The following is a 23,737-nucleotide window of genomic DNA, read 5'->3' on the forward strand; positions in this document are numbered from 1 at the left end:
CTAAAATATTTTAAGGCATCCACACAAAACAAAATAGTAAAGTAAAATGAAAGTAAAACAAAATAATGACAGAACAAGCACCATGCATATCTATCATATCAATATCAACAAATGTAAATGGATTGTACTCATTTATTGAAAGTAAAAGGAGCACACACTGAAACACAAAAGAAAACTCAACTAAATATTATACACAAAAGAGCCATCTAAAAATGATTCAGAAAATTTTTAAAAAAGGCTTGTCAAAGATACACAAAGTATGAGCAGGAGTAGGGAATCTTAATACCAGACAAGTTCAATTCAGGGTAAAAGTATCAAGCATCACGAAGATGACTACTTTAAAATGATAAAGCACTGTAAATAAATCCACTGTGAATCTTAATCATTACGAATAGCTTTTCACCAAATAAGCATGAACAACCATAAGCAAAAAAGAAGAAATAAAAAGAAAAATAGATAAATATTTAGTAATAGTAAGCTCTTTTTAGAAAAATTTTTTATTGTTGACACTATTAGAAATGTCCCCCCAAACTTTTTTTTTTTTTACTTTATTGATTTTAGATAGAGGAAGGGAGAGGGAAAGGGAGAGAGCAACATTGATGAGAGAGAACATTGTTTGGCCGCCTCCTGCATGCCCCCCACTGGGGATTTGGCCCACAACCTGGGCATGTGCCCTGACTGGGAATCATGCTGGTGACCTCTTGGTGCATGGGTCGATGCTCAACCACTGAGCTACATTGGCCAGAACTCTTTTTTCATTAGAAAAAAATGTCTTTTTTCCCCATTTTATTGAGAAATAATTGCCATACATCACTGTATAAGGTGTACAGCATGACGGTTTGGTTTACATATATTGTAAAATGATTACCACAATAGGTTCAGCTAACATCCGTCTTCTCATATAGATACAACAAAAAGAAAATAAAGAAGAGAAAAAAATGTCTCCTTATGATGAGAACTTACAAGATTTACTCTCCTAACATTCCTGTATATCATAAAGCAGTGTTAACTATAGTTATCATGTTGTTCATTGTATGCCTAGTACTTATTTATAACTGAGTTTGTACCTTTTGAACACCTTTCTCCCCCTACCCTCTGTGTCTTTTTCTATGAGGTTTTTGTTTTGTCTTTAAGATTCCACATATAAGTGAGATCATATAATATTTGTCTTTCTCTGTCTGACTTATTTCACTAAGCATAATGCCTTCAAGGTCCATCCATATTGTCACAAATGGTAGGATTTTCTTTTATTGGCTGAATAATACGCTATTGTATGTATATATATATACCGCAACTTCTTTAATCATTCATCGGTCAGTGATCACTTAGGTTGTTTCCTTGTCTGGGCAGTTGTAAGTAATGATGTTATAATGAATTGGAGGTGCAAATATCTTTTTGAGTTAGTGTTTTTGTTTCCTTTATATATATTCCCAGAAGTGGAATTGCTGAGTCATAAGGTAGTTCTGTATTTAATTTTTTGAGGAACCTCTGTACTGTTTCGGTAGTGGCTGTGCCAATTTACAATCCCACCAGCAGTGCACAAGGTTTTTTTTTCTCCACATCATTTGTTATCTCTTGTCTTTTTGGTGATGGCCATTCTAACAGGTATGAGATGATATCTCATGGTTTTCATTTGCATTGTGCCTGTGAACCTTTAGTATGTCTTTGAAGAAATGTCTATTCAGGTCTTTTGCCCATTTTTTAATTGGGTTATTTGGGTTTTTGCTGTTGAATTGTGTGAATTCTTTATATATTTTGAATATTAACCCTTTATCAGCTTTGTGATTTTTAAATATTTTCCCCAATCTGTATGTTGTCTTTTTACTTTTTTGATAGTTTCTTTCACTGTGCCGAGCTTTTTAGTTTGATGTAATTCCACTTGTTTATTTTTTATTTTGTTGGTTGTGCTTTAGGTGCCATTTAAAAAAATTATTACCAAGATCCATGTCAGAGAGCTTTAGTCTATGTTTTTGTCTAGGAGTTTTATGGTTTTAGGTCCTACATTTAAGTCTTTAATCTATTTTGAGTGAATTTTTTTGTGAGTGGTGTAAGATATGTGGTGTAAGTGGGTCCTGTTTTATTCTTTTTAGTGTGAATATTCAAGTGTCCTAGCACCATTTATTGAAACTTGTCTTTTTTCATTGAGTATTCTTGTCAAATATTAGTTGACTGAGTAGTAGTAAACTTTATTTCACTTTTCTTAATTCTTAAAGTTTAAGTAGACATAAAAAATAATAATAACGTAGGTCTGATTGATAGATATTACATTCTTCATTCTGAAAATGGAGAGTAAACCTTTTTTTTGAGTGCCTGGCCAATGTTTGGTTGTAAGGCAAGCCTTAATAAATTTCTTTAGTAGACATATTTACATTTTATTTTAGCCTGCCAGCAATTGAATTCAAACATTAGTTCCCTCTGGCGTATGGATTGATTGAGAATAAATCAGTTTTCCTTTATATATTTCTATATTCAGAGTGCTGGATTAGTACCCTGTGAGTATAATTAGGTATATAGTTATTCTCATAACTTCTAATAGTTAATATCTCTAATTAACTTTACTTGTTTGGGGGCCTTTAAGGTCAGGTTAGGATTGTAATTTCCATTAGCATTATATCACCAGTAAAAACAATTAGAATGTCGGTAATAACTTAAAATCGTGGAAAACATTGATAACCACTAAATAGTCTTTAATTTTTAAAGTTTGGTTGGTAAAACTGGGGAATTTAACTTTGATTGGTCATCTTTATAATTACAGAAAGAACTGGTTGTCCTCTTGGGCCGTGTTGCAGGGTTCATCTTTACTCTTTACCAAAACTCAAGGAAGTAGCACAAGTTGGGTAAGTATTTCTTCCATTTGGAGGCTTTATACATTCAAAATATGTGGATAGTATTGTACCTGTAGTTTATGATGTATTCCATAGTCCTAGCTGTAGCTAATGTAAAAATAAAAGTAAATGAAAGGTGAAATACTAACATTTGTGACAATGTGGACAGATCTTGAGTATATCTGGTAATTGAAATATGTCTTATGGAAAAACCATAGGATTTCATTCACAAGTGGGATATAAAACAGCAACAAACAAACAAATCGGACCAACAAACAAAAACTCATAGACACAGACAGCAATATGGTGGTTACCAGAGGTAAAGGAAGGTGGGGTGAGGTAGAAGAGGGTAAAGGGGCCAAGTATATGGTGACAGAAGGAGACTTGACTGACTGGTGAACACACAATGCATTATACAGACAATATATTATAGAATTGTACGCTTGAAACATATGTAATCTTTTTAACCAGTGTCACCCCAATAAATCTAATAAAATTAAAGAAAAACTAAATGAAGTTTTCTTGGTAAAAGATGCATTTTGACTCATCAGAAAAAGGAGAGGACTAATTAGAGAAGTCTGATTAGTAGTCGTTTTATTAAAATCAACACATTCTGTTTTATCCATTGATCTGAAAGGCGGGGCTTACTACTTGGGCATGAAAGAACAAGTATATTTCTTGATTCACATTCAGGATGTTAGAGCTCCCCTGTGTTCGTGACTTTGCTATGTCAGATATTTATTTAGAAAAAGTAGTAGTGTGTGCCAAGCTCCATCTTGAACTATGCTCTAACCCCTGGATACTAGTCAGTGATTCAGGTGTCCATGTCTGTATAGAATGTCAGTTAGCTTTTAGAAGAAAAAGAAATGTCACTATTACTTGTAAGATTTTGAAGCTTTTTGTATATTTGAGTGTTTACTACTATTAATCCTCTTTAATAATGATTGTTCAAAAAGGCTTTCAGAGAATTCTAACTTTGTTTCTCTGCTCAGTCAACAATTAGATCTGTTGCAGGTAAAATGTATCCTGATTATACAGTGAAATCACATCTTAACCCGAGGATGAGATGCAAATGCTATCACATAAGCAAAAATGACCTATAGTAAACATGGCCCTTGTGTATCTCTTTGGAAGATGCTGCTAGAACTCAGTCTTTAGCAGGGCAAATTTTTTCCTTTAATGTTGAAAGAGATTGCTTTTCCTTGAGCAGAGTTTGGATGGTTCATGTTAAGGGTTATGTATAGAGGCATGTTCTTTAAAATTAGGTTGACACAGTGCAAAAACCTACTTGAGGAAGTAGTCGATTCACATTTTTACTCACTCCAGGGCATATACTTATTGATGGAATGCTGAGAAAAATCACCCATATTATTTGAAGTTCTGTTTTTTAAAAATCATTCATGCTTTGTATTTTTTTTTTGGTTCTATGGATAATTAAAATTGAGTAAATGAAATGTACATATGTGGCATGCACCTGTATAAGATACATTTTGCAGAGATGCTGTATCATCCAAGTATCCAGTGAGATTTTTATCTCCATAAGGATATATACATTCCACTAGTTTTCTGGAAAATGTTAGTGATTTACTGGTTTGTTAGTAATGTAAATTATACATAGCATTCATCATATTCCTTGAGTATTTTAAAAATTATCACACAAATATTGGTATTTATTCTAATTATACATGATTTCAAATTTCTAAAAATAGTCACTTTGGGGACAGATAATTCTTTGTGGGGGCTGTCTTATGCATTGTAGGCTGATTAGCAGGTGATAGTGGCACCCATTTCTCCTGTTGTGACAACTAAAAATGTCTTCAGACATTGCCAGATGTCCCCTGGGGGACAAAATCATCTCTGCTTGAGAACTACTTTCCTAGAGGAAGAGGAAGGCAGCCTAGATGGTAGGGTCATCTAAGAAAACTTAGAAAGGGATACCAGAAGACGTTGCCCAGCAAGTCATAAAGAGGAAGCTTAGACAACTTCTCTTTATTACCTCAAGTTCTTTGTTATCTCAAGTTCTTTGTCATGATTATAGCTGAGACAGTTCTGTTTAATGTATAATGTTCTATCAGGCATTAATCTTAAAAATAAAACATGAATTTGTATAATAACAAAGTCATAAAATATTCTGAGATAAAATTAGTTCCTTTGCAGAAGTATTTGGAAATTTAGCTTTGCTTGTGTCATATCTGCTTGTAGAATTGTATTTTTGTTTTATCTGGTTCCATTATGGTTTTCTCTTTTTTCTTCTATTTTTTTTTTTTTTTATATATTTTGTTCAGATAGAGTGGGGGAGGGGGGGAGAGAGAGAGAGAGAGAGAGAGAGAGAAACATCGACGTGAAAGGGACACATCGAGTGGCTGCCACCCTCACAACTCAACCAGGGCCGGGGACAAACTGCAACCAAGGCACATGCCCTTAGCGGGAGCCGAACCCGGGTCTCTCTGGACCGCAGGCCGACGCTCTAACCTTTGAGCCAAACCAGCCAGGGCCATTATGGTTTTCTCTTGTGTGTCATTTTGCCATTGTGCTATGTCATGACATCGTCATTTCTTTCCATTTTTTAACCAAGTCATTCTGCCAACAGAGTTCAGTCTCTGAACTCTTACATTTGCTGCTTTCTTCTTGTAAAAATTCTGTCCGTCATTGGCCTGCTGTCAACATATATAAAATCTGATCCTGTTTCAGCCATCACTATGTGTTCTTATTGCATGCCCCTTGCCACAGTAATTTTATTTTCTTTGCCATGAATGCGTTGGAGAGATGATTACAGTAGAGAAAAGTGAGACTAGATTTTGAAAAAGAAAGAATAAGAGTCCAGCTGGTGTGGCTCAGTGGCTGAGCGTTGACTCATGCACCAAGGGGTCGGCAGTTCGATTCCTGGTCAGGGCACATGCCCAGGTTGTGGACCAAATCCTCAGTAACGGGCATGCAGGAGGCAGCCAATCGATGTTCTCTCTCATTGATGTTTCTATGTTTCTCTTCCTCTTCCTTCATCTCTCTCTAAAATCAGTGAAGAAAAGAAGAAGAAAAAGAAAGAATAGCAAACAAGATTTTGCAAACCATATTGAATGCATCTTTCTAGCATTCAATCCATGTCACGTTATTGTATTAATATTTGTTTACTGTATTTTACTTGGTTAGTTATATATATCTTAACATATATATATAGTGAACCATCTACAGAGCATGTAATGACAAGTTAAATTAAATGGATTTTATCAGTTTGTTAAATGTGTACATTTAAGTTTTAATAACTTGAGATTTATCATTTTTGCTCAGAAACTTATCTATGCCCATCATAGCCTTATGATTAATTAAATGTCTTTTGAGTGCCAAAAGGTACTTAAGAAGGCCAAGAATTTATAGAATAGTTAAAATTTTTATCATTTAATTTTGATTTGACTAAAAGATTCCATATAATATCCTAAATTTTGCATTGTTATAACAAGTACTTATTTAAGTCTACATTGCTAGCTACAAAAATGAAGTAAAAGGAAAAAGATGAAGTTGAACTATTTATTAAATGTGAAACCACTGAGTCAGTGACATTATAAATAATGAATGTTACCCCAAGGTTGGTGAGTTAGATCTATTTCCAGTGACAAACCTAATGTGACTTGAAAATATTTTATCAAATGAAATTTTCTGTAACAAATCTTTATGACTTAAAGAGTACAGTTCATCAGCCCTTAAAGATTTTAAAACCTCCAAACCTTTCAATGACATAGGAATGCTATTTTCAATTCTTAGTTAACAGTCTAAATAAAAATTTAAGCTAATGACAGCAAGATACAGTGTAAGTCTACGTTTAACATAGATTTTGTTATCTGCCTATCTTTTTCTTATCCGGTTAACAATTATAATAGTTAAGTGCTTTTTCTTCTCAAAACAGCCATGTCAACTGTCTTCTCTTCTTTTCACAGTTCTTTATTAAATTGCTAAACTTTAGAGCATCTGGCTCTAGTTATAATTTCTAACAAAGGCTGAAGAAAAGAACACTGGATTTAGAGTTTTCTGGTTTTATAAGTTATTGGTAGTTGTTGACAACATAAGTAGTTGATAAAGAAATAACCCTTGAAATTACAAAATCAGATTTAGAGAATATTTATTAGGTGGAAAAGTACTTGATATCTGCCAGATATTGTTTATACATATATTGCCTTGCCTTTTTGAACACATCATTTTACGTTGCCATATTAAGTTTAGGATAAATGCCAAGAAATGGAATTGCTAAGCCAAAGAATACATGTGTTTATAAAATTACAAATATAGAATTACCAATTTTTCCTCTCGAAGAGTTGTTCCAATATATACCCCACTTACATATGAGTGCCTGTTATTATTCTATAGCCTCACCAACACAGTTTTTCATCAAAAGTTTGGATTTTCTTTGTGGGTTTTTTTGCTACATTTTGGGTGAAAAAAAAAAAAAGTTTTAATGTGGCTTTATTTTGTATTTTACCTATGCTAGAAGTTGTCATTTTATTTTCTATGAACTATATATTTATGTCTTGCAGAAATTTTTCAGTTTTAAAGTGGGAATTATTTTATAATAGAGAAGAATGTGAGATAATCACCTACTTGATTTACTGTCAATAATATAAAATCGGTCTTAATTCTTTTTCAACGTACACATGTATATGAATATCACATAAAGATGTTTTCTTTTTTTTTTAAACATGAAGTTTGGGAGTAATCAGTCCAAACCGGAGTTCACAGTGGACCTTAAGGGGGCAATGATTGAGATGGCTTCCAAGGATAAATCCAGCAAAAAGAATGTATTTGAGGTAATAATTTTTTTTCTAAGTATAATTCAAATAAGGACTTTTCATTTTCTCATTAAAAACCCTCCACAGTAATGTATGATTCTATGTCATTTATTGCTTCATATCACACCACCCCACAATTTAGCAGCTTAGGAAAAGAATCACTTTGCTCAATTTGGCTGGTATTCAGCTGAGTGGTTCTTCTGATCTTACCTGGAACCTTTCATGAGGCTTTAGTCATCTAGTGGCTTGACTGGAGTTGGAAGGTCTAGATCCCATGTCTGGTATTGCTGCCAGCTGTTTGCTAGGCTTCTTTCCCCACAAGATCTCTCATTCTCAAGGAGGCTACCCCAGGCTTCTTTATGTGGCGGTATCTGGGTCCCAAGAAGGGGAGAGTGGAAGTTGCAAGACTTCTTGGGGCTTAAATTTAGAAGTCACATGTCAGTGTATTTTGTTGATGGAAACAAGTTAGAAGGCCAGACAAGTATTCAGGGTTGTGGGGAAATAGAGTCCACTTGTTGATTGAGGAGCAGCAGTCATATTGCAGAGAAGTGTGGATAGAGAGATAGAGGAATTTTTGAGGCTGTCTTTGCAAACCATCTTCCAGATCCCAGCCTTCCTTTGTAGCCTCATGTTTTAGTCCTTCCCTAGCTTGTTGTCTAGGCATATTGGATTAGTTGCTGTTTTCCTGCCTTTATGATTTTCACTTTTTATTATTTTGCCTTGGGTACTGACCCATGCCAAATGTTACCTATCTTCCAAGACCCATAAGAAACGTTACCACAATACTGAGCTTCTGCTTTGTTTATGCTTTTTAAAAAGTATTTATTTTTAGTGTACTTTGGGTTATCATCATCTATAAGTTACTTCCCCCACTAGGTTATTGAAGTGTTTTTTTGTTCTTTTAAGCAGAGAAACTGTATTTTTTTCTTTAAGAATTTCTCTTAAGAATTTCTAATGAGAGTATCTATGTGCACTGAATATTTGATGTTGTTTGACTGACTTGATCCACTTTCTAGAAAGACATGCAAGGAAGTCACTGTTTTCTGAATTAGCCTTGCAGTGTCAATAACTGATTCCAGAATGAAAAGAATTACATAGTCAGTAGTATCCTTATTTGAGTTAGTTCATGATTTGACACGTCAGTAATGTTTGGTAAATTTAGTAATATTTCTGCCCAAAAGGGATGACATACATCATATGTGCTGTCTCTGTACTAAGCCATCATATTTGCCTGTTAAATAGGAAATAATGAAAGTCTAACACTTTGTACATTTTTTCTTATATTTTTTAACCAGAGGGAGAAAAAATTTCTCAGATTTATGTAAAAATATCAGGTTTTATGAATTATATTTCAGTTCTAACTTAAGATGTATGGCTTTGGTACTTGAACATATTTTTTAATGATAAAGTATATTAGATCTCAGCTAGTTTTATGTCATTTATGTAGTGGAGTTTGGGGCTCTAAGTCATTAGATTTTCATTGAGAATTTATTGTGAGAAAAACGTCACATTTTATCAAATAATTCAACTGTTATTATTTTATACTAAAAAATTCCATTGCTATGTAGTATTTAAACCTTTCATCACATCACATAATATATATAATTTTCTGCTGGTGGTTTTGTAGACTTTGAATGAAATGTATTCATTTATTCGGTTGAAGGCATTAACCATACTCTTTTATTTATTTTTTCCTCCTTTTCTCTAAAGCTGAAAACCCGTCAAGGAACAGAACTGCTAATTCAGTCTGATAATGACACTGTTATTAATGACTGGTTTAAAGTTCTTAGTACTACTATAAATAATCAGGTATGTGTTTGATGTGGTAATTTATTTACTTCAGAGCAGCTTTTCTTTTTGGCTTTCAAATTAGTCATTGCATATCTGGATTCCAATTTATGTGAAAAAACGTATTTTTAATATCTATTTTAGCAGAGGTGGGGAAGATGATGGTCACTTTAGTAATTTCCAGGGGCTGGCAAATGATTTAATATCCTCATTTACATAGTGTTTAACTATGTAAGATATTTTAATTATTTTAAATAATTTTCTCATGAGACATTGGTCCAAAAAGAAATAGTTCAAAAAGAAGGAACAGTTACACTGTGCCTGGAACATAGTATTTATATTCAATGATTGAATGAGTTGGAAATAGTACTATTTGGTGGAAACAGATCCTAGGCAAAATTGTGAAATGAATGAAGCTGTAGTCTCTTAATTAGCTCTTTTTTTTCCCTCCCTTAGTGACACCTCTCTTGTCCATCCCCCCCCAACCCTAGGTGTTCTCAGGTGTTATAGCTCTCCCTCCTCCCCCAACCAGTGCCTTCATGTTCCTGATAAATTTCTTTACACACACACACACATATATATATATATGTATATATAACAGCCAAAAAAGAACCTCAGATTTATATTCAGGACTATACTTAGACTATATTCTTACCCATTTACCATGTGGGTCATGGCTCCTAAATAAGGATTGTATGTCAGTGACAAAATGAAAGTGAATACATAGGGGAGTGTGTAATGGTTTTAAACTAAACAGAGACAGAAAAAAAGTTGGGAATCAACTTTTAGTGGGCTGTAGTAGAGATTAAGATGTCTTTCAGAGAATTTATAGGTGAAGCCTCATAATAAGTTTTGTGATCTTACCGAGGTATTCTACCTGTGTGGGCCTCAGTGTTCTGTTTATAAAATAGAATGGTTGGATTTGATTGTCTCTAAGTATTCTTTCAAGCTCCAAAATTTTATGATTCACTCAGTTCAAAACACCCAGATTTGGATTCTGAGTATATAACTTTTCCTCTTCTGGCAAATGACTCATATCTCTTTCTCTCTCTCCCCCCTCCCTCCTTTCTCTCTGTTTCAGTCTCTCTCTCTGTCTTCATTTATATATTCTTCCTTTGCAGTTTGAATGCTGTATAATATTTCTGAATCTTGTTCCTTTCTTTCCATTTATTTCTGAAACCATGCACAGAACTTTGTTTATACTAAGATAAGAGGAACCTCCTAAATAGTTTTCCTTATTTCATATTATGCCCCACCAATCCATTCTTAATGCCATTGCTATATGAAACTTCCTAATGTCAATTTTACAGTCCTCTCCTGCTTAGAACCCTTCTGTTATTCCTATTAAAATTCAACAACCTGAGCCCAATCTATCTTTTCAAATGTGCCATCTCCACTACCCGATATGAGCTTTCAGCTCCAGTCACCCTAATCTGCTCACTATTTCTTGAAAGCAAGTCTGGTTGCATTCATTTGACAAATGTGTGCATCTCTTATAAACTGGGGATATATATAGCAGCATGCAGCCAGATGCTGTACCTCTCTATATGAAGCTTGCCATCAAAGACAGATGATTACCAAAGATAGACAATTGAATAGTTTATATAATGACATGTGATGAGTTTTATGATGTTATGGGATATACAACATACTATAAAAACACTGATTAAATAGGAACTAACCTAATGTAGAGGTCAGGGAAGGCCTTGCAGAGAAAGCGTTTTTATTTTGTTTTTTAATTGAAGCCTACAGGATCAGAGAGTAAACCAAGTGAAAAGAGAGGAACATATTACTGACTATGTAATTTTAAAATATGTACTGTTCACAAAAAAGCAAAAGATACTGAGTAAGGAGTGTAACGATCTGTAAAACCTTTGCAGGGAAAATTATAAAACTTTATCAAGAGACATTGAAGAAAACCTAATTAAATGAAAAGTATATTATATTAATGGATTAAAAGGCTCAATAATATAAAGATACATTATATTTCCAAATGATTTATAAATTTGTAGATTTTGAGATTTTTTAATTTCATTCAAAATCCCATTAAGTTTTCTGCTGGAACTTGAGAAGCTTATTCTAAAATTCATAGAGAAATGCCAAGGGCTAAAAATATCCAAGACACTCTTCAAGAAGAAAGTACAAGGACTTGCTCTATCATATGTTGAGGCTTTATAAAGCTATATTAATTAATACAATGTTGTATCCATAGTGGGATAGATATAAAGACCTGTGGAACAGACCCTCGTATCTTTGGACACTTTATGCCAGATAGAGCACTGTAGACTAGTGAATAAAAATAAACTTTTTAATAAATAGTGGTGGGTCAACTGGATATCCAACTAGAAATTTGAGCCTTTCCCTACATTATATATAAACATAAATTCTCGGTGGAGTAAAGACCTTAGTGTGTGTGAAAGGAGAAGCAAGGTTGGCCTTGAGAACGCAATCCAATTTTGTAACCTATAAAAGTGATCATGGTTAGATTGTAGATTAGGATCTCTAGGATTTCTTTCAGTTTCTAACATCCATGAATCTGTGAGTAATGATTAACTGCTGACACAAATGTTATTATCTTGTGCTGTTTGCTTACAATGTGGCTTTATTCAGTTCGAGCACCATAGATTGTAGCTTGACCTTTTAAGTGTTACTGCTGTCACTGATATGCAGTTGATCCAAATGAGGCAGGATTGCTTCATCATCAGTGTAAATCCATTGTTCTGTGAATTAGTAATTTTTTTTAAGAAATTCAGAATTAATGCCATCTAAGGAGAAGAAAAGTATTTTAAATGATTTATCAAATATCTAAATCATACCTGCTATATGCTAATTGATTACCTAAAATCGTTTGGAAGAGTCAGTCACTGATTATTCTGATAAATATGCTGTTTATCTCAAGTAACATCAAAAGTAATGCATGTTTGGGAAATCTCTAACCCATAGACAGTAGAAACTGATGAAACAGTTGAAGAGGAAATACCAGATTCACCAGGAATAGAAAAGCATGATAAAGAAAAGGACCTTAAGGATCCTAGAAAACTTCGATGTAAGTTATTCTTTCTCTATTTAGCTAGTGGTTTGAGTGAACTTATTCTCTTTGCTTTTCAACGATTTTAAATAAATATGTAAAAGCTGAGTGAAATCTCCATTATAAGAAAGTTATAAGATTAAGTACTTGCTATTTGAATGTTTTAATACTCGTCTTGTTAACACGTTGTTATTTTTCAACCTCATCGTATGCATCCCTAGAGTATCATATTAATTTTGAGGTATTATGATACTTCAAGAGAAAAATATATTAGGGCAAACTTCTTTTGAGGCCTCTAAGAAGCTGAACTTTATTGATTTTAAAATATATAATTACTGTTTACAATTCTAGATAGAGTCTTACACTTTAAAAAGTCAAAAGTCATGAAGATATATATCATAGTTCCATACTGGACACCAGGCAGCCACCTCTGGAGTAGGATATGTTTGTGCAAATGGGCCACATACATTCATATCTCCAGATCATGTGCACATAAAGAACCAAAGCTAAAGCCAGCATTTTTAAGAATAGCATTGTCTAATGCAGGCCCCTTGTGAATTATATTGTTTAAATAGGTAGCTATTACTCTGAACTTTGTTAAATCTATTTTAACAAATCCACATATAACAGAATTTTTTAGCCTTCAAGTTAACTGAATGATTAGAAAGTCATTTCTGCTTTTGTTTTCTCATATTCCATTGAAGTTTAGGCCTATTACTGACATTGTCACCATATAACAGTGTAAACAAATACAATTTTATTATTGCAGTTCTTTACTAATATTGTTTTCTCAAATGTAGTTATTTTTCAAGAAATTTACTTTTTGAATTGTTGTCATTGTAATAAAGAAATTACTACTAACAGCAATATAGAACATTTTCCAGAGCATTCTTAATTCAGAGTACAGATACTTATGATGAGAGCCTAAACTGCAAATAATTATGATCGCTCTCTCTCCTATCCCCCTCCCCCTAGTGCAGTAAGGATAGGGAAAAATGGGGATTTTCTTTTGTTTATGATGTTTTTTCCTGGACTTTTTTTACCTTCTAAAACTGATGGAGAGTCATAGAAGGTAAGTTGTATAACGTCTTGACATATATGCTAACAAAGGTAGTTTGTGGTCAGTGCTTAGTGATAAAAATGGAATGTTTTGTTTGCTTTATCACTTCGAAATTGGGTCTGCGTTCGTTTGAATCCTCACATGTTACCCTTAAGTCATATTAAAGTTAGATAACTGAATTTATACTTTAATTTTTATTTATGAGATATTTTGAGTGTTAGCTGGAAAAACCCTTTTTAGAAAGGTTTTTATTTTATGAAATGCTTAATATCTGTTTGTTTTAAGCCATGAAAGTGTCTAGTATTGATTCTTCAGAACAGAAAAAAACCAAGAAAAACTTAAAGAAGTTTCTTACACGGCGCCCCACTTTGCAGGCTGTTCGTGAAAAAGGTTATATTAAAGGTAGGTAGAAGTGATGTTTAAAATAATGAACTTTGGCCAAAATCAGAAATAATACATTTTAAATTAAAAACTGAAAAATTTGCCCTGGCCGGTTTGGCTCAGCGGTTAGAGCGTCCGCCTGCGGTCCGGAGAGGCCCGGGTTCAGTTCCCGCTAAGGGCATGTACCTCGGTTGCAGTTTGTCCCCGGCCCTGGTTGGTCGTGCGGGTGGCAGCCACTCGATGTGTCCCTTTCACATCGATGTTTCCCCCTCTCTCTCTTCCTCTCTCTCCCTCCCACTCTGTCTGTACAAAAAATGGAAAAATGTCCTCGGATGAGGATTAAAAAAAAAAAAAAAAAAAAACTGAAAAATTTCCAAACTAGGAGTGTTCTTAATTCCTTATTTATAAAGTTTTTGGATTCAGTGATTAAACTACATTTGAGTAATTAAAATTAATTTTTTAAATGCACATGAAGTTTATTGTAACTAAAGCATTGAGCAGATATGAATACCAGACTAAGTTTTTAGCAACCCTATACCAGAGGAATTACACAAATGTGATCAGATGGATGGCAGATTTTTGGAAGACGTGATTTTCAGTTTTGAAATGCACAGATCAGAAGAAATTTTGAATAAACAATTATTAAAACAGTAGAAAGAAAAAAAATAGTGAACAAGCAATTTTATTCTTGATTGTCTTCAATTCTCATTAAGGTAATTAAAACATTAATATAAGGTGTTTTTCCCTAATTTAGATGTTATTTCATTAAAAGCACCAAAAGGCATAGGATCTTGTCTTTGTAAGATAGTATTCTTTAAAATCACATAATATGCCCTGGCCGGTTTGGCTCAGCGGTTAGAGCATCTGCCTGTGGTCCAGAGAGACCCGGGTTCGGTTCCCGCTAAGGGCGTGTACCTCGGTTTCAGTTTGTCCCTGGCCCTGCTTGGTCGTATGGGTGGCAGCCACTCGATGTGGCCCTTTCACGTCGATGTTTCTCTCTCTCTTCCTTTCTCCCTCTCACTCTATCTGAACAAAAAATGGAAAAATGTCCTCGGGTGAGGATAAAAAAAAGTAAAATCACATAATATGATTTAAACAATATACAATATACTTGCATATATCTTTAGTTCTTACAAGCTTGTTTAACTCCAAAGGTAAGTTTTTTAAATACATAGCTCAAAACAGTGATAATTATTTGTAAATAAAGATATAGATAAAGGATATATATAAAATATAAGTTTGTCTCTGATTATGAAATTTCTGACAAAACCCATCACTGGAACTTATGTTTGCAAAGCATCTAAATTAAAATAACAAATGGGTTTCATTAAAAAGATATTTAAAACTTTTAGGAGTTCAGCTAATTAAGTAATAGAGAATAGCAACCTTAAGAGTTACAGACAAACAAGTACTCCCGGATATTGCATAGCATTTAACATTTTGAGTTTAGAACCTTAAAAAAACAAAACAAAAAAACACTGACAAATAAATGAATTGAAATAGCGGCTAATTTGTTCACCAGGCCTTTTCATTGCGAAATATAAACTGTTGCCATTTTATGTTGTTATTCACCACTTCAGATATTTTGTTTTCGTGAATGCTTTGCACAAATGTGGCATTTCAAAACTTTTGGATTGAAAGATTAATAGAACAGACTTTGAAGTATATTTTGTGAAATCAAGTGTTGTCACCTGATGGGCATGCACATGCTTGTTTTAACACTTGAGTATTTACTAAGTGCCAACTGTTCAAGAATTGCGAGGTCCCTCTCTTATGAAACTTGTATATAAAAATGTTCAAGAATTGTAAGGTCCCTGCTCTCACGAAACTTATATTTAAAAATGAGAGATGGACAACATACTGTAAAAGAGTAATGTCTACTATGAGTAATCTAACATCACAATAAAAGAGAGAGTTACTGAAAGTGGGTTATGATAGGAATGTTTAGAGGGTTTTTCTATGAAGATGACATTTAACTGAATCCAGGAGTGAAGATGAGAAGGAGCTGAATTTAGGGAAATACTGATCTCTGCAGATGATGTAGAAAGTAGTAAGGTTCTCAAGCAAATATGAGTTGAGGTGTTCATGGAATTTAGTAAAGAAGGAAATTGTTTGAAATGAAATTGGAAGGGGTAGTAGGCAGAGTGCAGGTCATATAAAACATAAGTCATGATAAGCAATTTTGGATGTACTGAATGGCTTCTATTGCACTGTGAATGATTTAACTATTTTGAGAACTAAATTTTAGCAAACTCGTTCATTTTTCTAAAAATCTCTTTCAGATCAGGTATTTGGAGCCAATCTTGCTAATCTGTGTCAGAGAGAGAATGGCACAGTGCCAAAATTTGTGAAATTATGCATTGAATATGTTGAAGGATATGGTAAGAAAACGATTTTTCTTTTTTAATGTTAAACACCAATCTATTATTTTGCCATCAAAATCCCTAGGATTTTTATGATTTTGAGTGACAACCAAAAGTTCTTTATAGTCAGAAGATGTTAAGAAAAGCATCTTGTTTGCAAAAAAACTTATGTGTTTGTACCTGTTTTAAATGAAGACTTTTGTAGGCATCTATTAAAATGTTCAACGCTTATGACTGGTTAGTGTATGGTGTTCTTTGAAGCCATTTGGAGTTGACATTTACTTAAAATGAAGAAGTTAGTGATTGTGAAACTGAGTTTATTAAGAAATTATTTGACAATGTAGAAGATATGAGGAGATTATGATTACTTACTAAGAGAACATGCTGTTGATAATGAAAATGAGATATTTTAAAACAAATCAACTATAAAGTTATCTAATTCTTTTTATGTCTTTTACTTTAAAATAAAACAAACTAATTTTTACTTTGGTTCATTTTAACATGCAATACTTACACTAGTTTTATATAAATTAACAATATTTTTACTAATCACATTATTGTATCTGTGTATCATCCAAAACATCTTGTACAATTAAAATATTTGCATAATTTGTAATTTCTGCCTGTTACAGATCTCATCTCTTTGATTATGCTTGTCAACACGATTGTACAGATACCATGCTACTTGCCTTTATTTTAAGTTAAATGAATAGCTTTGTTTAATGTGTACAGCATTATCATTTAATTAATACTTGAATTTTTAGACTTAATTGTGTGAATTTCAAAGAATTCTATTCCACATATAAAAGAAGTTACTAACATCAAATTATCAGTTGTTTTTATAGAACTATTATTTCAGTTGCTAGCTTGTATGAAGTTTATTTACTAGAAGCAAGCACATATTAATATGACAAACAGAGAGTGCTTATGGCATTTACATTATAAGATGGCATATAAAGAAAAAATGGGTGGGCTGATTTTATCTATTGTCTTTCTTGTTGAATTCTATCCCCAGGTGTTTGTAGAAGTTTACGTTAAATTGTTAGTATTTCAAGTTGAATGAAATGATTTCCTTGAAATGGTTCACAGTCTACATAATAAAATAGAATTGTTGCTGTTCATTAATTAGAATTCACAGTAAATCTCCACATATAAAAAGGTCATTTAGAGGAAAAGAGTATTTGCCCATTTGATTTAGGTTAATGTTAATGAATAAGAATACTGAAACACACGAGCATCTTTAGTAGAGGTAAACAAGTACTTTAAACATAAAAATGGTATTATTTGTCTCTTAGGTTTGGATGTTGATGGGATATACAGAGTAAGTGGCAACCTTGCAGTGATTCAGAAACTGAGATTTGCAGTCAATCATGGTAAGATCATATTCCCTATTGTTATATCCACAATAATCACTCAGAACTGTTAGAAGTATAGTCATTTTAAAATTGTTCTATTTCTACTGTTTTTTCAGATGAGAAATTGGACTTGAATGATAGTAAATGGGAAGATATTCATGTCATCACTGGAGCACTCAAAATGTTTTTTCGAGAATTACCAGAACCTCTTTTTACATTTAATCACTTTAATGATTTTGTGAATGCAATAAGTAAGTATGTAATTCTACTGCCTAGTTTTATCTTTTTTAAGTTTTTTTAATGGATTGTTTTACTGCAGAAATTATAAATATGACCACCAGATGTCACTGTGTATCACCAAATACCAGGTTCCAAAAGGCCACTGCTTTCAGTTTCATGCAATAGTTTTTATCTTTTTTCAGAACAAGAACCAAGACAGCGAGTCGCTGCTGTTAAGGACCTAATCAAACAGTTGCCAAAGCCAAATCAAGATACAATGCAGATCCTTTTTAGACATCTCAAAAGGTAAAAGTCTCAGTACAAAAGAGAAATAGTAGTGAGGAAAACCAAAAATTAAGAGAACTGCACAGTTATGAGACATGGTGCAGTATACCCATGGGGCCAGGTCACTCAGACCCAGGTTCAGATCCCACATATGCTACTTACTGTCTTTGCAACTTGAAAAAGATAGCGTCTTTGAGCCTTAGTTCCTCACAGGTAAAATGGTTTGGTATGAAGAATACATTAAAGTAGATATATGTGAAGTAATGCCTAGCAAGCATGTAGTAGGTGTTCACAAATTGTTGCTAAAGTTAATTAATATGAAGATTAGATTAGTTATTAAATGAGATCTGTTAAATCACCTTAAAATGAAGCCATCATTGCTGTAAGTTACAACATAGCTACATTAAAAACTGATTTTTTCCTTCTGAAAGAATGACCACTAGAATACTTGAGTAAATGATTCTGTGATAGAGATTGAAACAACAACAACAAAAAAGGTATAATGGAAGGTTTAAACTCTGTGCCCTAATAAAAAAATTTCCCCCTATCAACCTAGTGGAATAATCATTGTTACCTGAATTGTAACTCATACTTAAGTTTGTCTTATTTTAAATGCTGAGTTAAAATATCACATTCAAGTTAGTTAGAATATGTATAATTATACCTTCCAGCTGTATTTACCTAGAAGAGAGCTTCACATGGCACTTGAACTGAATTCTACTTGGCTAAGTAGTTTATATGTACCTTCGGAAAATGAGCATTCTTTCTCACTTTTAAATGCAAACCGTTTATGTTTATAAAACAATCTGAAGAATTTACCTCTCTTTTTAAAATTTTCTTTTTTAACAATGTATTTTTTTTCCCCCTTAGAGTTATAGAAAATGGAGAAAAAAACCGAATGACCTATCAGAGTATAGCAATTGTTTTTGGTCCCACTCTGTTAAAGCCTGAGAAAGAGACTGGTAATATCGCAGTTCATACTGTCTACCAAAACCAGATTGTAGAACTGATTCTTCTGGAAATAAATTCCATCTTCGGACACTGATTTCTTACTGAAGATAACCTGTAGAATAGGAGCCAGATTCCATCAGATTTCAAATCCAAATGTTGTATTTTGTTTTTGGACCAAGCAGTGACTTTGATTTTTGCACTTTTTTGAGGGATCAGAAGGGACTGGAAGAGTCGAGATGGGTATTAGGCCCTCATATTAGCTGCTTTGTTGCAAAGTGATGTAACTGTATGTAATTTTGAATGAATTTGATCCTGAATGTTTGCATTTCATACTCTGAAAATCAGTAAAAATAAAAACTTGCAATTCTAACCAGTCATATACACTGGATAATTTGGTAAGAAAACTGATTTTTTTTTTTTTCTTACATTAGATAATGACAGAACTTCTCATGATTTGTTAGGTTCATTAGTTGATAGAACAAATACTTACTATCACTTATTTTGAAATCGCTCCTGGGCATTTTAAGCAAATGAAATATATCTGTTTTGGTATCTGTGTATTTCTTTTTCAGGGTTTTTGCATGCAGTGCAGTCTAAGTGCTGAAATTTATTATAACCCAGATATAATTCCTTGATGGAAGCTTGCTGTCTTTTGCTGTATTACACAGCATCCTTGTGGGATATCTTAGTTGTATGTTTGGGCAGCACACTAATATTATGTAAAACACTGTGATAAACTGGACTTTAATTTAGCATAGGTCAGTTCAGGGTATATTTGGGCTATCTGTGCTACACTGATTTAGCTAACAATCCTAATTATATCTAGTGCCATACTGAGTTCTTGGTATGATCCTGTGGAAACATGTTATTTTATGTAAATATAGGCTAAATACTTAATGTCCTTCAGATTATGTATATAGTTGTGTTGTATAGCCTCAAAGTACATTTTAAACCTATACTTCTAATCATGATATTGGTAATTTTCTCTGTGACTATTAGGTTTCCTCCCAAAATAGGTCGTTATTTGATAAAGTTAACTGTGCGCACTTTTAGATTTTAATTACATTTACAGGCAAATCACTGTAATGCAAATGGTACTGGAAAAATACTGAATAGACTTGCAAATGGTAAATGCACTACAAGAGGAGCCTTTAAGGTTATTTAATATGTACAGAATACATTAGAAAACAATTTATTACAGAATTCTAACTGCAGTATGAATAGTGGAAACCTATATGTAAATTAGATGGATGTCAGGAAATGACATTGCTAAATTTGAAAATTTCTTCTTACATTACTAATGTAGATTGATTTGTATAATAAAACAGGGTTTGGAAGGTTTTGTTACAGAGAGCATGGTCTGTTGAAGATTTTTAAAAATGTATTTTTCTAGATTAACTGCTGTATATGAAATGTCTAATCCAAATAAAAAAAACTATAAGAATTTTAGAATTTTTTTTTCATTGGAGATGCTTATTTTGGTTTTTAATTTTTTTGATTTTGCATATACTGGTATACCTCATTTACAAATCAACTGAATCTAATATTTTCTGTGGCAAATATTTTTCCTCATTTACATCTTTTCTACTCTCTCCATGCCAGTACCTCCTTTACCCCCTCTCCCATGTTTTATTTTCTCATCAATATTTGAAAGTGAATGATTTGCAACCAAGTCTCTTTTTCTTAGAATTGCATTTATAATTTATAGCTTGCCTTCCTTGGGAACAAATATGTTTTGTATGATCTGTCTAAAAACCTCTCACCTGAGTTTTGTGTTTGTAAAGCTATTGTTTGTTGTTGTGATCTTATTAAATTGAAGACAGACCAAGCTACTTGATAGCTATGGGAAAGCAAATTGTTTTTGTCAGGGAGAATAAACCCCCAAATGAAAACGTTTATAATTGCCTAAAGATATCAATATGCCATGATTTAGGACTGGCCTATATAGTGATTGTATGCCAGGAAAACAATTAGACTTCATTCAGGTATGTTCTTTCTCTCAATTGTTATGGACATATCAGTGATTAATATTGTCCTGTGTTTCTTCTTTCAAAGTAATATGTGTGTATGTGAAGTCTTAAATGTTTTTTAGTCTACAGCTAATCAGTTAATTGTAATATTGTATGTACAGTATGATCAGTGTCTTGTGTTTTCATCTTTTGTGAATTAAAATTTCTCATTTGTTTTTTGTAATAACAAAACCAGTAATGTTCTTGTGTTTCAACAGCTTGAATTTTAGTAAAAAATATATCAAAGGCTGAAAAATTGTCAATGGAATTTCATTTACTAAATTTACTTTAGCGTATCATAAAAAAGTAGTTGGAAATTGAAAGAAAAATATATTCAAATATAGTATTACATTCCAGTTAGAAGAAAAATATTTAAAATTTTAAAGCAACAAGAAATTTTAACTTTCACTCAAAAAAGTGAATTATGAAATATCTTTGAAAAAATGATACTACCTTTTAGACAAAGATCTATAGATACCTTTTTCTTTTTCTTTTTTTTATTAATTAATTTTTGTTACAGATGTTTCTCCTTTTTCCCCCACTGATTCCTCCCTCCCCCCCCACCCCGCCCTGTCCCCAGTTTTTTGTCCATGTCCACTGTTCATGCATACATGCATATAAGTTCTGTGGTTTATCTCTCCCCCACCATCCCCTCTTCTGGGGATTGTCAGTCTGTACCCCACCTCCACGTCTCTGGGACTGCCCCATTCCTCAGACTGTTATGTTCATTATATTCCACAAATAAGTGAGATCATGTGATTAGATATGTTTTTCTTATGTGGGAAGCACAAATGGAATAGTTCAGCCAAACTTGAGGCTTAGGCAGATGTGTTATATACACATCCATACACATAATGTGTATGTAAATACATATGTGTGTGCCATTGCTTTTATACAAGTGAAAATTCATTAATAATAGTAAGGGCAGAGACCTGGAGACCTTTACACTATGTTAGTTTCATCACACAATTTTTTTGTAAGCCTGTAATATTGGATAGCAGATAGCAGTGAGAGGGGGAAAACAGTGTTATTCCAAAGTAGGCCAAGAGATTTTTTTCAGTTCATGGTGGAGGCTTCTAATTAAATATTTAAAGTAAACATGTAGTTTCCCATGACATTAATTTCTCCAACATCTTTACACATTATAAAAAACAAAACAAAACACAGGAGCATATCAATGACATTTCAGTAAAGAAGAAAATAAAAATAGTAAAATGGTCATCACACTCTTATGGTCTAATAAAAGTTAAATGCTCAAATATTGCATCTAAACATAGAATTGAAAATGGGTAGAAAAATAAGATTTTATGGAGTTTACTAGTCTCTGAACTCTAGCTATCAGCTGTTACTGATCCTCTCTTACAGAAAGCACTTCTCCGGTGCAAGCTAGAAAAGGTGTTAAATAGGGACTTTAGTGGCCCATATGTTACAATCCTGAAGGTGGGGCACAGTTGTTCTTGTTTTTCAACAGTATTCCAATACAATTAATATAGTCCTGTCAAATGCAACTTTAGTTTGAAACCAAAAAAATAAAATAAAAAATTGGTAAAGGGCGCTGCAAAACAAAAGCAACCATCTTACAATAATGGTGTGTTGGAGTCTATTGGAAATGCACAAGCTGTAAACCCAGGCCAAGCAGAGTCAGACTTCCTATTCTAGCGAAGGGGGAGGTATAGAATGCCTAATGAGACATTCTGTAACTACTAAAGACAAGGCAGTTCTCCTGGGGAATCTCAATTAGTCTTCTCAACTGAAGTTTTGTGGACCAGTGGTGGCTGTAAATATATTCAGCTGGATTGAGCTTTTACAAATTAGCTTTATGTGACTATGGCACTTAAATGAACTCTTTCATTTCCTTCATTGCTTCTCTTCTCCCACAGGAAAATAAGGAAAGAAAAGAGCACTTTCATAAACAGAGCATTTGTAGAACAAGGTGACCGTTTACCAAACCACTGCCATGAAGATTTAGAAAAGTCTGGTTCCTCACTTTTTTACTTCCTCTCTCGATGTTTTCAGAAAAGGAGTTTTGGTTAAGATGTTAAATCATTAATTCTGGGAGCCAGATCTTTTACATGGTGTTGATAGTTGTGGCTCACACTGCAAGTAGCATTGAAACTTATAATGTTGTCATGAATCTTGTAATGCTGATGAAATCCATACTGCCACCAGAACACCAATGATGCTATGTAGAAGTTCTTATCAGCAGGGCCTTTGGAAAGGGAGAAATCAAAACCACTGTTGTGAGATTATGGTAGAGTACCTGGTGGAGATTCAGCATAGCTTTCTAGGCCTCCTTTCGTCTAGGCATTTTGAGAGATTACTTATATTTAGTCAAGAGAAATGGGAATCTTAGACATCGAATTAAAACTGAGTCTCACCAATTGATAAAGCAGGACCAGTGAGGACCTTCACATTCACAGTTTTGTTTTACTAGGCCCAGAATTACTGTGCGTGTTTAAAGCTATATGATTGGTTAGTGGCACAAAGTGATAAGCTTAAAACTGAAGGGAAGAAATACCTTGATTAGTTATGTTATTGCTATTTTAAGTATGTGATTAATTTAAGTAAAGCATATTCTGTCATGTTCAAATAATGTCATTTGAGGAAGAAACCCATTATGGGCATTTGTTTTTAAGCTAAATTTTATTTATGTGGCATATTGAAATTTCTGTTGTCTATTTTTTAACTGTATTATGTA

The 23,737-nt window shown here is 33.2% G+C and overlaps 1 protein-coding gene across 5 annotated transcripts in view; it reads left to right on the forward strand.

Annotated features, from left to right (window-relative positions):
- The window catches only part of ARHGAP12 (Rho GTPase activating protein 12), a 146,037-nt gene extending 124,979 nt beyond the window's left edge, over positions 1-21,058 (forward strand). For all 5 annotated transcript variants that reach the window (XM_036254767.1, XM_036254758.1, XM_036254775.1 and 2 more), the window contains 10 exons: positions 2,756-2,837; positions 7,517-7,618; positions 9,311-9,409; positions 12,332-12,434; positions 13,762-13,878; positions 16,140-16,238; positions 17,516-17,593; positions 17,692-17,826; positions 17,998-18,100; positions 18,950-21,058. In XM_036254767.1, the coding sequence (XP_036110660.1) occupies positions 2,756-2,837; positions 7,517-7,618; positions 9,311-9,409; positions 12,332-12,434; positions 13,762-13,878; positions 16,140-16,238; positions 17,516-17,593; positions 17,692-17,826; positions 17,998-18,100; positions 18,950-19,124 (1,093 nt within the window). In that variant the 3' untranslated portion in view covers positions 19,125-21,058. The remainder of the gene's footprint in view (positions 1-2,755; positions 2,838-7,516; positions 7,619-9,310; positions 9,410-12,331; positions 12,435-13,761; positions 13,879-16,139; positions 16,239-17,515; positions 17,594-17,691; positions 17,827-17,997; positions 18,101-18,949) is intronic.
- Positions 21,059-23,737: the final 2,679 nt, after the last annotated feature.

The sequence above is a fragment of the Molossus molossus genome, unplaced genomic scaffold (genome assembly GCF_014108415.1).
Source record: "Molossus molossus isolate mMolMol1 unplaced genomic scaffold, mMolMol1.p scaffold_m16_p_1, whole genome shotgun sequence".
NCBI lineage: Eukaryota > Metazoa > Chordata > Mammalia > Chiroptera > Molossidae > Molossus > Molossus molossus.